Below are 16,852 nucleotides of genomic sequence, written 5' to 3'. Positions count from 1 at the left end.
TTAAAGTTATTTCCCCGATAAAGTATTCTTGGTTACGATGAGCACAAACATTTGAATGAACGTACTTTGTTGTAATGTATAAATGAAACCTCTATTTAGAAGTTTTATTAAAAATACATAAATAAAAGCCCGTTTATTGCGCAGTTCCGCCATCTAGCGATCACTGCCAAATATGGGTCAGAGGGCGGGACTTCGTAAAATTTTCTCTTCCGTTTTCTCAGGACGAAGGAGGCGGGGCTTTGTGTTTGGTAGCCGTCAACGTTTCTTGCTGGCTAACAGTTGTTGCTCCGTTGTAACTGAGGGATAATTTCAGAATTAATGACGAAAGAAAAAGTCGCTATTTTAATACGGGTCAGACAGCGCATTTTCCCTTTGTTTTCATCGTCATTTACTTTTATCACCTCTGCAAGCTTAATATAATTAAGCGAATTGAATGAGTTGCGAGACCGCTCTTTTGTTTGACTGAAGCACGGCGCGTGGATTGGCTGTTGGGGATTGTTTACCGGAAGGTTAGCAACGAGGCTAACTGTACTTATAGCAACGCATCGTGTTATAAGTTGATTTAAAAGCAGCAAAAGCATACTTTTCAAAGAAAATACATGTAAGTAAAGAGAAAATTAGGATACGGTAGAGGTCAAATGCAAGTTTTGTCATGAATGAGGCTTATTTGTTTATTGTGGGTTCTCTTGATGTTCTTACAGCTGTAAAAGCAGTGATAGTAATGCTCTACTATGTGAGGTTATTATTTCTAGTGTCATGTTTTACATTGTTTATGCTACTGTGACAACTTCTGTCAGCCATAGTTTGTTTGGCTTTGTATAGTCTAGCATGTTTGTGTTTTAACCATAAACAGATATCGTATCAATGGGGTCCAAGAGAAGGCGGACCACCTCTCCCTCCAGCAGTGCCAGTGGAGGAGACTTTGATGATGCTACCTCATCCACCCCAGTCAGTGCATGGAGAAGGAGGAGAGCTGCCACTTCCCCTTCTGTCGATCAAGTGAGAGACATAGGCTTTTTAGTTAGTAACCACTAATGCCTTACTGAATGTGTCTTATAGCAAACTTATTTATTTTTTAGATTGCTGTGTGCCATGAATTGTACAACACTGTCAGAGATTACAAGGATGAACAAGGCAGACAGATCTGTGAGCTGTTTGTTCGTGCACCAAAGAGGAGGTATTTGTTTACAAAATAATCAGAACTGAGTTTAATATGTGTTGTCAAACACTAAACCACACATACCTCTTTTTCCCTGTCTAGAAACCAGCCAGATTATTACGAGGTGGTGAGCCAACCCATAGACATGATGAAGATTCAACAGAAGCTCAGGACAGAGGAATACCAGGACATCGAACAATTTTCGGCTGACTTTTACCTGCTTATTAACAATGCCAAATCATACTATCAGGTAAGATATCTTGTGATGTTTGTATTTAATGTATTACTTAATTTCAAACATTAAACGTCAATGTACCTGTAAATCATTTAGGCTGACAGTGCAGAGTACAGAGCTGCTTGCAAGCTTTGGAATGTCTTTCAATCCACGAAGAATGAACTGATACAGGGCGGTGATGGAGAGGAGGCAGAGGATGATGAGGAAGGTGAAGAAGTAGAGAACCCTAGCGCCTCAATGGAAGAGGAGGTACAGATTACATATACTTAGTTGTATGTTTTTCTATAAGCATCCGAATGAAAATATGTTCATCTCTGTATGTCTTTGCTAATCAGACATCACCAAGTTATCTAAAAGCCATATTGGAACAGCTTTTGGAGGCCATCGTGTCATGCACTGATCCTTCAGGGAGGACCATTAGTGAGCTTTTCCAGAAACTTCCCTCCAAATTGGTGAGATCTGAATTTATGACCTTGTAGACTTGCATAATGTGTTTATTACAGTTATTAAAACTTTTTTAATTGATAAAAGCTACTAAAAGTTAGTTTTGCTTTCTTTTGGCCAGCATTACCCGGACTACTATGCTGTAATAAAGGAACCAATAGATCTACGCAGTGTGGCTCAGAAGATACAGGTGTGTTGGACTTTATTTACATATAAGTTCGGTTACAACAATGACCAATACAAATGTTACAAAAGAAAAAATGCCAATTAATCCAAACAACAAATTGGCTAAAAACTATAGATAGTGTTAAAGGGGACATTTCACAAGATGTTTTTAAGATGTAAAATAAATCTTTGGTGTCCCCAGAGTACATACAGCGGGTACGGAAAGTATTCAGACCCCTTTAAATTTTTCACTCTTTGTTTCATTGCAGCCATTTGCTAAAATCAAAAAAAGTTCATTTGTACACTCAGTACCCCATCTTGACAGAAAAAAACAGACATCTAGAAATGATTGCAAATTTATAAAAAAAAAGAAACTGAAATATTACATGATCATAAGTATTCAGACCCTTTGCTCAGTATTGAGTAGAAGCACCCTTTTAAAGGATTAGTCAATTTTCTTTAAAAAAATCCAGATAATTTACTCGCCACCATGTCATCCAAAATGTTGATGTCTTTCTTTGTTCAGTCGAGAAGAAATAAGGTTTTTTGAGGAAAACATTCCAGGATTTTTCTCATTTTAACGTACTTTAATGGACCCCAACACAACAGTTTTAATGCAGTTTAAAATTGCAGTTTCAAAGGACTCTAAATCTTCTTATCTAGCAAAACGATTGTCATTTTTTGCCAGAAAAATAAAAAATATGCACTTTTAAACCACAACTTTTCGTCTTCCTCCAGCTGTGTGACAAGCCAGCGCGACCTCACGTAATTGCGCAGTGACTTCGAAAGGTCATGTGTTACATATATGAAACGCACATTTGCGCACCATTTTAAACAATAAACTGACACAAAGACATTAATTAGTATCATTCGACATACAACAATGTCCGAACGATCCTCTTTCTCCACACTTGTAAATACTGGGGCATAGTTTCGATACGTCATCCTTGACCTCTTGACTTGATGACGTATTACGTGAGGTCGCGCTGGTGCATCACATGACTGGAGGAAGACGAGAAGTTGTGGTTTAAAAGTGCATATGTTTTATTTTTCTTGCCAAAAATGACAATCGTTTCGTTTCGCTATATAAGACCCTTATGCATCGTTTGAGATCGTTTAGAGTTCTTTGAAATTGCAATTTTAAACTGCATTAAAAATGTCAAGTGTTGGGGACCATTAAAGTCTATTAAAAATTAGCAAAATCCTGAAAGATTTTCCTCAAAAAACATTATTTCTTCTCGACTGAACAAAGAAAGACATCAATATTTTGGATGACATGATGGTGAGTAAATTATCAGGATTTTTTTTTTAAATGGACTAATCCTTTAAGCTGGTATAGCCATGGGTCTTCTTGAGAATGATGCAACAAGTTTTTCACACCTGGATTTGGAGATCCTCTGCTATTTTTGCGAACTAAAACCAAGATGATATTGCAACATTGTTTTGGAACAAAGCAATCGATCTACATGTCTGAAAACACCCTAAAACTTACATAATTTGTCTAATTCTTATGTTCTGTTGCAGGCGGGACATTACAAATCTATCGGTGCCATGGCCAAGGACATTGATCTTTTGACAAAAAATGCTAAAACCTACAACGAGCCTGGTTCGCAGGTTTTCAAGGTTGTTCCCCATTATATTGCTTAGTTGTTTGTTTATTTGTCGTTTGTAATAACCATCTTAAAACTTTAGACTGTATCTCTCAGTAATGTAAGGTAATTTCTTCCTTCTTTAGGATGCAAACACTATAAAGAAGGTCTTTGCCCAGAGAAAGGCAGAGATTGAGCAGGCCGAACCCACAAAATCCAGCCTCCGCATCAGGTAACGCCGCTGCTCTATTTTTGGTGCAGTTGGAGAAACGTCTTTAAAATGTCTTGAACATGTTAATGTGTGTTTTAGAAACCGTAGGTCTGCTCAGGGAGACCGTCTGTCTGCCATCACCATGGCTCTTCAAGCGGGGTCTGAAAGTGATGAAGACTCCCTGCTCTCAGGTAACCATTCTGTACACTATTAAACAGCTTTAAGGATTTACATCCAAAATACTTAACAGACAATATAAGATTATGCATGTAAATATAAAATTAATCAACCATTTATTAACTTTATGCTTTACTCTGGTTTCAGGAACTGTGCGTTATGATTCTGCAGAAACCGAGGCTGACTGCGGTCTCGCTTCAGGTGACCCAATCCTCCAGCTGTACCAGGCCGTGCGTGGAGCTCGAAGCGTTCAGGGGCTACTTCTCTCTGAACCTTTCCTTCAGCTGCCCTCACGTAGGGAATACCCAGACTACTACCAGCAGATCAAAAACCCCATCTCACTACACCAGATCAGGTACGGATGTCCCAGAATCTCTCTATTTAGATTTGCTAAACTAAATTACTTAACCAATCAGAGTTTTCTTTACAGGGAAAGGATGAAGAACGGAGATTACGAGGGAGTTGAACAGATGGAGGCTGATCTCATGCTCATGTTTGAGAATGCAAAGCGCTACAACATGCCCAACTCCACCATATATAAGCGTGCCCACAGGCTGCAGCAGATATTGCAAGTGAGTTTCACTTTATATGGATATTGTCTTTTAATTGACTTCACTACAATGTACCTTGCTTTAAAAAATGAGGTTGTATAGTGAGGTTGTTGGTGAATTTGACTTGTAGATGAAGAAAAAAGAGATTCGGGATGAAGATGAAGGAGATGTATCTACCGCAGCTTCTGACCCAGGAAGTGCTAGAAAGAAAAGGTAATTTTGAAGCCTAGAAAATACATGGGTTTAAAAATTGAAAAATCCATCCAATGCTTTTCCTTTAAATCCTTTTTATATCCTGCTTCTTCCAGCTATAAGAAGAACACCAAGAAAAACCGAATGAAGATATTGTATGCTGCAGTAACTGAGGCACGAGAAGCCAGCAGTGGGCGCCGCCTCTGTGACCTCTTTATGGTGAAACCCTCCAAGAAAGACTACCCGGACTACTATCAGATCATCCAAGATCCGATGGATCTACGGACCATCGAGCAAAATATTCGCAGTGAACGTTATAACAACGAAGACGCGCTTTTGGAAGACATGAAGCTTATGTTTCGCAATGCCAGGCATTATAACGAGGAGGGGTCTCAGGTGGGTAGCTTGCAAGTTTGGGACATAGATGTTGAAACGGTGCCAGTTTCATTTACTGTTATTTTCGCCTCCAGGTTTACAACGATTCAAATATCTTGGAAAAGATAGTTAAAGATAAACAGAAAGAGCTTGGACCTGCGCCAGATGAGGATGACATGGGCTCTCCTAAACTCAAGCTTCGTATGTTCATTGAACTATTGAGATTATGTTAAATATAATTTTTTTGTATTTTTCATATTACTACTCTATTTTTTTCAGGGCGTAGTGGAGTTGCAGCATCCCCTAAAAAGGCACGCACCCAGACCACACCACTTCAACAGAAGCTATCCGATCTCTACGAAGCCGTGCGCAACTTCACAGACAATCGCGGGCGACGTCTCAGTGCCGTTTTTCTGCGTCTACCGTCACGCTCCGAGCTGCCCGACTATTATGCCGCCATTAAGCGACCCATCGACATGGAGCGCATACGCAGCTACATGGTACAGGGTCGCTACCAAGACATTGACTCGCTGGCAGAAGATTTCATTCTTATGTTCAACAATGCTTGCACCTACAACGAGCCAGAGTCTCTCATATACCGCGATGCTCTGTTGCTCCATCGAGCTTTTCTAGAAGCACGTCGGCGCATTGAGGAAGAAGAGGAGGGAGATGAAGGTTCACTGGGCTCCGTGTCTGTTGGCCCTCTTGTGCGTGAGCTCATTCGTAATCTCTTTGTTTCAATGATGGGGCACCAGGACGATGAGGGGCGGTGCTACAGCGACTCCTTGGCGGAGGTGCCGGCCATTGACCCTGATAACCCGGAAGATCCTCCGCTCAGTTTAGAGATTATTCGAAACAATGTGGATCACGGGCGCTACCGGAGACTGGATGTTTTTCAGGAGCATGTGTTTGAAGTGTTGGAGAAAGCTAGACGACTTAACAGGTAAGCAGCGATGAAATAGTGTGCTTTCCCATTCCACTTAAGTTATAATTTTCTGCTATCCTGGTAAGAAATAAGGTCATGGGTGTGATCAAGATTTAGCAAAGTGATGCTTGATGTTAAAACTCATGAACATGAACAGAAGTTTAGTGGTGAAATGTGAAGTGAGGTTAAATTACAGCTACTATTTGTTTTCAGGACTGATTCTGAGATCTTTGAAGATTCGGTGGAGCTTCAGCAGTTCTTTGTGAAGATTCGTGACGAGTTGTGCAAAAATGGTGAAATCTTGCTCACCCCAGCGCTGAGCTACACATCCAAACATCTGCATGCAGACGTGGACCAGGAGAAGCGTGAGAAACTGCCTGAGGAAATAGAGGAGGACCAACTAAAACGAGAAGAGGAAAAGAAAGGTCTGCTTCTCTGTTAATATGTTCTATAATATTGCCTCGCTGGTGCCTTTCTGAAACTTTTAAAGCTTTCATTTCAGTGTCAGTAATAGACATCCCAGTCATGAATCTATCACCAACCATTCACTCTGCAGATGCATACTATTGTCATAAATGACATGCACTCACAGTTTCAAAATGCCAGTTTAAACACACGCAAAACTCTGCTGCTACCAAGGATAACCAAACTATATCCTTTGTTTCCATAAGGCTGGCTTACTTGGAAAGCTAAACAAGGCTTTCTTCTCCTTACATCCAAAAACACGTCTTTCGTGTCATTGTTGATTCTTGATATAAAACAAAGCTGTCGCATGCCATGATGCCTGTGTGACTTCTTTTCAAAGGAACAATGCTAATGAGCGACCTTATTTTCGCTGTCACTCTGATTGACATGTGGGTTTGCTTTTTTTGGGGATGTGCCCATAATAGGAATATGGGGTCAGTGATGCGTAACGGGTACCCATGCTGAAATAGTATTAATCCCCCCCTTTAAACTTTGTGCTTGTTAATTGTCTGGGTATGTATGACTGCATAAATGCATACTAATTTGTTCTTTACTGATTTATAGCTCTTCCAGAAGACGGAAAAGTAGAGGGACCTGCAGGAAGCCAGTGGTCATCAGGTTCTCAAAGTGCATACAGTCAGGATTGCAGTTTTGAGAACAACACTTACAGCGTGGGAGATTGCGTGTATGTGGAGCCTGCGGAGGCCAATTTGCAACCCCACATTGTGTGCATCGAGAAACTCTGGAAGGACGAATCTGGTGAGCGACATTCTCATTGTGTTTATTGATGTCAATAAAAAATTTATTGTAGGCATTTTGTTGCATTATTGTTTTTTCCTTTGTATTTATAATAATTTGAGGGTTCCCACAGGTCCTTGAAATCCTTGAAAGTTTGTGAATCTGGGGGAAAGAAAGTCAAGGCCCTGGGAAGTTTTTGAAAATATACATCTATAGATAAATACAGGTCATTGAAAGTGCTTGAATCTATTTTATGCAAGACGTTTTCTGAAAAAAAAAATCCATATAATTGTAAGTGTAGGATAATATCATAAAAATTCTAGACCTTTTAAGCACACGTGCTAAAATGTTCGCTTTTAATGCTTATATCTTCTGTATGCGACTGTTGATTCATACCAAGATGCTTTTTTGCATAATTGTTTTTGACACATGAAAACGTCTCTGGTTATGTATGTAACTGTTGTTCCCTGAAAAGGGAACGAGACGCTGCAGCTCCCTTGCCATACTTCCTGCGTCCCTGTAACGCCGTCTTTGGCAATATTTCAGATAGCGATATACTTCCTGGCTCCCGCGTCACCCTGTCTTTGTCGTTAAGCCTTACTATTGGTTGAATTTGATATACACATTCAGGGGCAATTACCCCTGGAGGCGTCCCCGCAAAGAGTCACCACAGTGACCCATGGTGGGTTCCCTCGAAAGGGAACTGTATCAATGTATCTTAAAAGGTAACACGATGTAACCTTGCTCTCACTTGAAATGTGTCCCCACATTTAGTCCTTGAATTTGAGGGTATTGAACCTGGAAAGCCTTGAAAGATCCTTGAATTTGAAGTTAATTAAATTTTAATTAAGCATTACAAATACAATTGCATTATAACATTTTAAAAATGTATATATATATGACCCTGCCTGTTTAAACCTAGCTAAAGTAATTTACATTTTCTACATTAAATCCTCCCACTTAATCTAAAGAACATATTGTAAAAGTAATATTGTTCTCTTTAAAATAGTTCGAGTAAGGTCACGTCAAAAATTGAAATCATTGTAAAATTAATACTTGAAATCAAACTTTGATGCTCCTAAATCTCATATCTCACATTATGAGACAGAGTGGTTCACGTAAAAGTAAACCCTCCATTTTACACCTTAATTCATATAAAACTTATTTTATTTTATTTTTGCCACTGTTGAGTTTAGTTCCTGCTAGCTACCTATGCCTAGTTCATGCCTACTCCTGCAACTATATTAATATGTACTTGATGTATGATGGTAATGCAATTGGTTGTTTTTGTTCCACAGGTGAGCAGTGGCTGTATGGTGGCTGGTTTTATCGCCCAGGTGAGACATTTCATCTGGCCACACGTAAGTTCCTGGAAAAGGAGGTGTTCAAGAGCGACTACTACAACCGTGTGCCTTTCAGCAAGATCTTGGGAAAATGTGTTGTATTGTTTGTAAAGGCAAGTATTATGAGCTTCTCTGTTGTAGATTATGATTTTTTAATTTGTCCTTTTAAATCTTAAAAAATGGTGCAGTTGAGTCACAAAATATGGGATTCCTGTTTTAGGACTATTTTAAATCGCAACCAGACGGCTTCAAACCAGAAGATGTCTACGTCTGTGAGTCTCGGTACACTGCCAGGAACAAGACCTTCAAGAAGATCAAGGTATGGTCCATGCCACCAACCTCTGTGAAGCTGGTTCCTCGAGAAGTTCCTTTGCCCGTGGTCAGGGTGGCTTCCATGTTCGTCAGTGCTAAACGGGATCAAGACAAAATGTTGGACCTTCCTGATGGAGACGGTGGTTTCATTGAGAAAGTAAGAATTTAGTAATTCAATTGTTTTGGATTGCTCTCATTTTGATTCACAAACACAATGTTCGCCCCTGTTTAATGTTTGCAGGAACGAGAAGATGTTCAGGTTGAGGTGGCCAATGGAGAGCCGGGTTGCCAGTACTATGAACAGTTTTGCTACAATGATATGTGGCTCAAAGTGGGTGACTGTGTCTACATTCGCTCCCACGGGCCGGCACGCCCACGAGTTGGCAGGTGGGCAGGATGTTCCTTATTGAAACCAAATTCCATGTTGGAAATGTTATGTATTGACAGTAGGGCTGCAAATGCATAAAAACGAATAATCGATTATTTAAAAAAGCAGTGCGTCTTTATTTCTCTCTTATGTGCGAGCACATGCCTCTCTTGCTCGTGTCTCTCTCTCTTTTTCTCGCGTGTGCCTCTCTCAATCTCTCTCTATGAGGTAAATGTGTGTGAACAGTAGATGTGTGTAAATTAAGCACATTTTATAAATTTGAACTTTTTTTTTAGTATGTAAAGTGTCAATCAACACATTAAAGATGCCACATTGCATCTCAAAGCGATATGCGCCATATCAATGAAGCACGCACCACTGGAGCAAAGTTTTAATGTGGGGCTTTGACAAGAAAGACGTCAAAGAGACACAACAGTAAAAGTGTAAGGGGTACAGACTTTGCTGTGCAGTAATATAAATTATTTAGAATGCAACCATCAGGATATCAGATCAAATCGTGAGATTAGTGACGATTCACACCCTTAATTGACGGGTGGGATTTATTCAGCTGTTGGGAGAAAGCTTATTATAGATTTGTTAATATTGAATGGGTTGTTCTGGTTTATTTGGACAGGCTCGAGAAAATCTGGGTACGAGACGGAGCAGCATTCTTCTTTGGACCAATCTTCATCCACCCTGAAGAGACTGAACATGAGCCAACCAAGATGTTCTACAAGCGTGAAGTCTTCCTCAGCAACCTGGAGGAAACCTGCCCTATGACCTGCATTTCAGGTATTAAGCACAGATTTATTTAACTTATTGTGCCATCCATCAAAATCGCTGGCATAAATCAACAATTAATTTATGCAATGCGTAAATGTTGGCGCTCTAGTGCCATCTCTCTTTGAAACACAAAATTGCCGGTTACTTGCGCACATTGTGCTTTGGCACAGTTGAATCTGAGCTATATGTATTGGTTTGTCTGTGATCACATCAGAATGGATCTTAAATTGTACATCAACACTACGGTTGCATTTAAAACGCCTACAAGCCATTTCTGAAAAAGTAATATACCTGCTTATTTTGTCCTTAACAAATGAAAAAGTAGATGTTTTAAAATAAAGAATGCTTGGACTGACAAGAACCAAGTCAAAAAAGTTTTATGTGAAACTGACAAGTAGCTTTATACAGTACTTAAATGTTTTCATTTGAATTCCTCCCTTCCTCTATTCCTTTCACTTGTATGTGAAAATACCTTAATTTAAATCTTTCTGAATGTTTTGTCAGGGAAATGCGTGGTCTCCACTTTCAAGGATTTCCTGTCCTGCAGACCTACCGAGTATGCGGAGGAAGATGTGCTCCTGTGTGAGAGTCGCTACATTGAGAGCGAGAAGCAGATGAAGAAGAACAAAGGCCTTAAACGTTTCTCTCTCTCTGCCAAAGTGGTAGATGATGAGATCTTCTACTTCAGGTGTCGATTACATTATTTTTTTATATCATACATCCCGAGTGCTGACCTCATGATGTGGCGCTTCCTTTTTATAATCTTGAGATGCATTTAATCCATTTATTATTATTCAAATATTCTACAGTTGTGTCTTGTTCCTGTTTTGAGCAATGATGTAGCCAATGTACTAAAATGATAAACCAACTGCTTCATTTTTTGGAGATTTTCGAATGTACCTCGCTAACACTAAGCTCATTTTCAGAAAGCCTATCGTGCCTCAAAAGGAGCCTTCTCCCCTGCTGAATAAGAAGATTGAAGAACTGGAGGCCAAGTTTGCAGACATGGAGGACCTGGATGAAGATATGGACGATCTGGATGAGGATGATGAAGAGGCAGCAGCGACCCCTTCAATGCCTCAGAGTCAGGCGTCTATATTAAGTGACATAGATATGCCTTATACACCCCCACAGGTATTTCCAATAAATCAGCTTTGAAATCTTATATAAGATATTGTGATGGCTGTCTGTTCTCTCAATATAACCTTCAATTAAGTTATGCTAAAAAAACATAACTTTTACAATTGTTTATAATTAGTCTTATGAAATAATCCACTACTCATCCTGCATTATATGTGGTGTTGGGTTATGCACTGCCAAATATCGCTCAATTTTCCTCAATTTAAAAGTTTATTTATTTATTAACATTAATTTATTTGGCATCCAAATGCACTTACAGTGCATTCAAGCTACAAGTTTTTTTTTTTATCAATATGTGTGTTCCCCTGTAATCGTTTTTTCCTCTGCTGTGCTATCTAAAGTCTACGCCAAAGATAAAGGGCATGTCCAAGAAAGAAGGAGCCAAGCGTAAGATGAACATGAGCGGCTACATCCTGTTTAGCAGTGAGGTGAGGTCACTTATTAAAGCCCGTCACCCTGATTACTCCTTTGGAGAGCTGAGCCGACTGGTGGGCACAGAATGGAGGAACCTGGAAACTACTAAAAAGGCAGAATATGAAGGTAAATCATTCATTTGTCCAGTGAGTTGCACTGAAATATTCTCTAAGCTGGGGTGGGCGATAAATCGGTAGAAATTTGTCAGATTTTGGACTGTCGTCTTTATCGAGGTTACGCCCACACGTTACGTTGCTTCGCACGTGGTCACGAAAATGTAACGTTTGTATACCTATTTAGGCACATCAATTTTAAATCAAGTGATTCTAGCCATTAAAAGGGGCTATATGCCCACGTTTCTTTGTGAGAGGTGCGTTATATTATATTTTAATTTATACTCAATATACAATAATTGTTTTACCTTGGTTATCTTGTTTTTGTTATTGTTTGAATCAAAAATGTTAATTGAAAAGCAAAACAATTAATTGCACATACCTAGTTCCTATAGAAAACTATATTTATTTCTGTAAATTACAGAAATAAAACACGTGCCAGGTCATATATTTCTTGCCTTACTGCATCTTTTTTTTGCCAGATTGTTGCTTGTTTTTTGTGTAATTCCCTTATTGATTTATTTAAAGAACGAGCGGCCAAACTGGTGGAGCAGCAGGAACGAGAGAGGGTCCTTCAGCAACAGCAGCAGGCGGCATCCCCAAGAGCAGGTACTCCAGTCGGCTCAATGGTGGGGATGGTACCTCCCCCAAGTGCTATGGGAATGCTAAACCAGGCCATGCCACCTGTGCCAGGTAACGCCCAATACCATAGGCCCTTGCTGAAAGAGATTAACGCAGCGTCCGGGCACCCTCTGACAATTCTCACCCATTCAAACCATCTCCACTCATCAACGTTTTTCCAGTCGTGTCACTGCCAGTCCAAATCCCTACAGCGTGCACCATTTGTGCTGGTGCAGTTCATTTTAACTGAATGCCTCTTGCATTTATTTTGTGTTTTCATATTTGCATGATGATAGTCTTATATTAACCCTTTAAGTATTTAGATGCTTTTTATGCACATAGATTAACCTAAGTTTAATGTTTTACACTTTCTTTGACATTGTGAAGACAGTTGTTTTGTAGTGCATGACTTGTTAGCTGCATGTCATCAATGCATGGATCTTTTATGCTATTTCCTCCTCACCCAAGGCATGATGGGAAATTATGGCCCACCCTACATGCCCATGCAGGGTCCTTCTGATGGCATGATGGGCATGGGTGGCACACCACCTCATCTCATGGGGGTGCCCCAGCTGCCCTCCCAGCACTACCTTCCACCAGGCATGGCCGGGTACCCTGGTATGCCCCATCCGGGTAAGAAGCACCCCGATTAATCAAAAAGGCCTGATTAAGATGAAGATCGTCTGATAAGCTCCAAGTCAGATTGATCAAATATGAAAAAAAATCTGATTTCTTTCTGAAATTTGATTTATACTTTGATGTAAGGCTGGGCAATAGATTTACTTTTTTAATATATATTTAATAGATTTTACTGATTGTATGAAATTAATCAACATTATATCTAATGATTTATTTATGTCCACACTCTAAATCACACACAATGTTTTATCTCTTTAACCATATTGACCTACATTTTTTACTGAAATATTTTAATTTGGTAACACTTTACCAATAAGGTTGTATTTTTTACAATAGTAAATGCGTTAGCTAGCATGAACTAACAATGAGCAATATAGGTTTTCAGCATTTATTAATATTTGGTTCACAATGTTGGTTCACTGCATTACTTAATAAACTTTTTGATTTTAAAAATTAACATTTAACTAAGACTAATAAATGATGTAGAAGTATTTATCATTCATTTTAGCTAATGCATTAACTAATGCAGCCTTATTTTGGTGAGCTCAAAGATGTAGCTATATCACCCAACACATATTTATTAAATTATATCAGTACATTTATTGTATCTCCATGGTGTAATTTTAGATGGTAGATTGGGAATATTCACATCACACCACTAACATGCTAAACACTTTTTGCAACAGTGTCTTTAATCACACGTTTAATTTTAAATACTGGATCTGTGATTTTGACGCCATATGCTGTAACAATCTATGGCTACTGGTCGTATCCGCTCTGGTGAATCAGTGCTGTTTCACATTTTTTCTGACTCTCTTACTTTCTCGTGTGTGTTGGGCCCAGGAATGAATGGTATGGCTGGAAGTCCTGGTCCTGGAAACCATTATGGCATGCAGGTGAGACTAGTATTTATATGGATTTGTAGTACTGACATTCAAACAGATGCTGGGTGTCTGTCTCACAGTCTTTACGTAACTCCCTTCTTGTCCTTCCAGATGGGGGTTTATGGGCCAGGACAACAGGCTCCACCACCTTATCCTGGTCAACCAGGCCAGCAACAGCCAACCCCGCCTATGTTTGTTGCCCCGCCTCCAAAACCCCAGCGACTGCTGCATTCAGAAGCTTACCTGAAATATATAGAGGGCCTCAGTGCTGATTCCTCCACTATTAGCAAGTGGGACCAGAGCCTTAAGGGTAAAAAAATCTTTTTAAAACCATTTTCATTTGCTTGAACTATGTAGAAGGACGCTAGCGGATGTTAAAAAATGAATCCATTTTCTTAAAAAAAAATCCTGATAATTTCTTCACCACCATGTCATCCAATATGTTGATTTCTTTCTTTGTTCAGTCGAGAGGCAACTATGTTTTTTGAGGAGAACATTCCAGGATTTTTCTCATTTTAATGGACCCCAACACTTAACAGTTTTAATGCAGTTTAAAATTGCAGTTTCAAAGGACTTCAAATGATCCCAAACTAGGCACAAGGGTCTTAGCGAAACGATTGTCATTTTTGGGAAGAAGAAAAAAAAATATGCACTTTTAAACCACAAATTCTCGTCTTCCTCCGTTCCTGTGATGCGCCAGTGCGACCTCACGTAATACGTCATCACGAAACTATGCCCCAGTGTTTACAAGTGTGGAGAAAGAGGACCGTTCCGACGTTGTTGTATCGAATGATAGTAATTGATTTCTTTGTGTCAGTTTATTGTTTAAAATGGTCCGCAAATGTGCGTTTCATATATGTAGCACGTCACCTTTCGACGTCATTACGCAATTACATGAGGTTGTGCTGGCGCGTCACACAGATGCCTTGTTTGGGATCATTTAGAGTCCTTTGATACTGCAATTTTAAACTGCTTAAAAACTGTTAAGTGTTGGGGTCCATTAAAGTCCATTAAAATGAAAAAAATCTTGGAATGTTTTCCTCAAAAAACATAATTTCTTCTCGACTGAACAAAGAAATACATCAACATTTTGGATGACATGGTGGTGAGTAAATTATCTGGATTTTTTTTAAGAAAATGGACTATTCCAAAGTGGATTGTAAGAGTTGTGTACTTGGAATGCATTTGTTTTTTTATATGCGTTAATTTAGAAATTGTACAAGATAGACACTAAGGGAGCGTGCACACCAAAGCTCGTCAATGTCAGTTCTTACACGGCCGTCCAATCACAGTGGAGGAGGGGCGGGAAAAGTATCACAACAACCAACCGGCTCACAGCTCAAAATCACAGCTACCAAAGTGCTCAGCTGAAAAAACAGCTGGCATTCGGCGTCCTCCAGGCGTTTTAGCCGCGTAAAAAGCTTTGGTGTGTACCTCCCCAAACAGGGTTGCCAAGTCTTTCCTGCGGCATTGGGCTACTTAAATAGTGTTGCCGTTGGCTGTTTTTTGTGCTCGTGGTTTGAAGCGACCCCAACAATGTGATATTTAGGTCCAGGAATGCAGATTTGAACCCCTCTTGAAATGTGATCAGAGCTAGTTTTGAATAGCAGTTGGGTGGGTTTTGCTGTGAAAACCTGGCAACCCTTGACAGTAAATACCTGATGTAATTAATTCTACAAAATTTGTATTGAAATTTTATAAATTAGTTTTATGTGTTTTCTAACCTGTATTGGACCTCACGAATTAATTCAACAGGATGTTCGTGTACATTTATTGCACTTTAGTTTTTTAAATGCCTTTCAAAACGCTATAAATATAGTGCACAAGTTATGTGGGCTACTGGGTAACCACTTTTATTGTTTATTTTCTAAAATAGTGTAAGGTTAGATTTCTAAACTCAAACTTAGACTAGTTTCTTTATTGGTCCGAAAACCTCATCTCTCACTATATACATGTATTGTCAAATCTGCACTAACAGGTATAACATTAATATTTGTTTTAATAGGGATAGAGAAACATGTTTATTAGAAGGGGGCGTGTGTTTCTAACACAGGAATCATCATGACCTGTATAACTTTGTATCTTATGATTTTCTTTAGCACAAAGAAAAGACTGTCGGCTTTCCAGGGAACAAGAGAGCCGTCTCCCCACACACTGGCTGAAAAGCAAAGGTGCTCATACCACGATGGTAGATGCGCTGTGGAGGCTCCGAGACATGATGATGAAGGACACAATCAACATCCGACAGGCCTACAACCTTTAAACCTTCAAGCTTCACACCCAACTCTCAGGACTCTAATTTATGCAAGACTGTTGTCCTACCAAATCTTCCCTACCACGACTAAAGATCTGAAAAAGTATTACGTACTTTATCAGAAATGCTTCAGCAATAATAATATCTGTTACTGTTAGTTTGTCTGTGTATGTGTGTGTGTGTGTGTGTGTGTGTGTGTTTGTGTGTGTGAAAGGTTTTAGCCATTTATTTAGGTACATAAGACACACTGAAATTAAGTCACTAATGCATCAGCTACTGATATGGTTTTCTTACATGTGGTGACATTGTTCAATTAGAGGTCTTTAAGTATAAATATTAATGGTTGTGACGTTAAACTGCATCCGTTTTTAAACTGTACACTTTTTAACCGTTCAGAGGCTATTGAAGCACCTCAGGCACCTGGTAAAAATAAATTAACCCTTAAAGTTATCCAGCTATGATCACTCTATTTCACAGAGAAAGTAATTAAACACGGTAGCATTTTACAAATGTGTTTTCTTTTTTATACAAAGGCGAAATAAGCTGCGTTACTTATTTTATTGATTGTGTAATTTGTTACTTTTTCATTTTATACAGACAAAAAGCTTGCAAGATGTTTTGCCCTGCGATGTTTGTTTGAACACTGCTGCATTAAAGTGGACAGATTTGTGTCAATTTCACCAATAAACAACATTTCAATATATTAAAGTCTTTTTCAATGTTTAAAAAAAAGCTGACACTATATCAGACTGAAGA

At 39.2% G+C, this 16,852-nt stretch overlaps 1 protein-coding gene across 2 annotated transcripts; it reads left to right on the top strand.

Moving 5' to 3' along the window:
* The first annotated feature begins 234 nt into the window (after positions 1-234).
* Positions 235-16,804, top strand: pbrm1l (polybromo 1, like). Of its 2 annotated transcripts, none has more exons than XM_065279742.1 (30): positions 235-601; positions 854-999; positions 1,080-1,177; positions 1,262-1,409; positions 1,491-1,643; positions 1,730-1,846; positions 1,960-2,028; positions 3,528-3,626; positions 3,739-3,824; positions 3,903-3,994; positions 4,128-4,335; positions 4,411-4,552; positions 4,662-4,744; positions 4,840-5,119; positions 5,194-5,299; positions 5,378-6,041; positions 6,237-6,448; positions 7,053-7,247; positions 8,525-8,682; positions 8,790-9,038; positions 9,123-9,268; positions 9,883-10,040; positions 10,536-10,719; positions 10,958-11,165; positions 11,513-11,711; positions 12,227-12,307; positions 12,788-12,952; positions 13,802-13,854; positions 13,954-14,152; positions 15,942-16,804. In XM_065279742.1, exons 2-30 carry the CDS (start codon positions 865-867, stop codon positions 16,103-16,105), a joined length of 4,851 nt encoding a protein of 1,616 aa, XP_065135814.1. In that variant the 5' UTR covers positions 235-601; positions 854-864; the 3' UTR covers positions 16,106-16,804. The 2 variants fall into 2 exon arrangements, with proteins under 2 accessions (XP_065135814.1, XP_065135815.1); XM_065279743.1 differs by having other exon boundaries at positions 12,227-12,391.
* The last annotated feature ends 48 nt before the right edge of the window (positions 16,805-16,852 follow it).

This window comes from Paramisgurnus dabryanus, chromosome 7 (genome assembly GCF_030506205.2).
Source record: "Paramisgurnus dabryanus chromosome 7, PD_genome_1.1, whole genome shotgun sequence".
NCBI classification, from domain to species: domain Eukaryota; kingdom Metazoa; phylum Chordata; class Actinopteri; order Cypriniformes; family Cobitidae; genus Paramisgurnus; species Paramisgurnus dabryanus.
The sequence above is the reverse complement of the archived record's forward strand: the minus strand, read 5'-3'. Positions and strand labels throughout refer to the sequence as shown.

What these genes read in the sequence shown, in the direction of transcription:
- pbrm1l (XM_065279743.1), top strand. Translation starts at nt 865, where the DNA reads ATGGGGTCCAAGAGAAGGCGGACCACCTCTCCCTCCAGCAGTGCCAGT. An exon ending in ATGCCAAATCATACTATCAG is followed by an intron (nt 1,410 to 1,490) that starts GTAAGATATCTT and finishes TAAATCATTTAG; the next exon opens with GCTGACAGTGCAGAGTACAG. An exon ending in CTGGTTCGCAGGTTTTCAAG is followed by an intron (nt 3,627 to 3,738) that starts GTTGTTCCCCAT and finishes TTCCTTCTTTAG; the next exon opens with GATGCAAACACTATAAAGAA.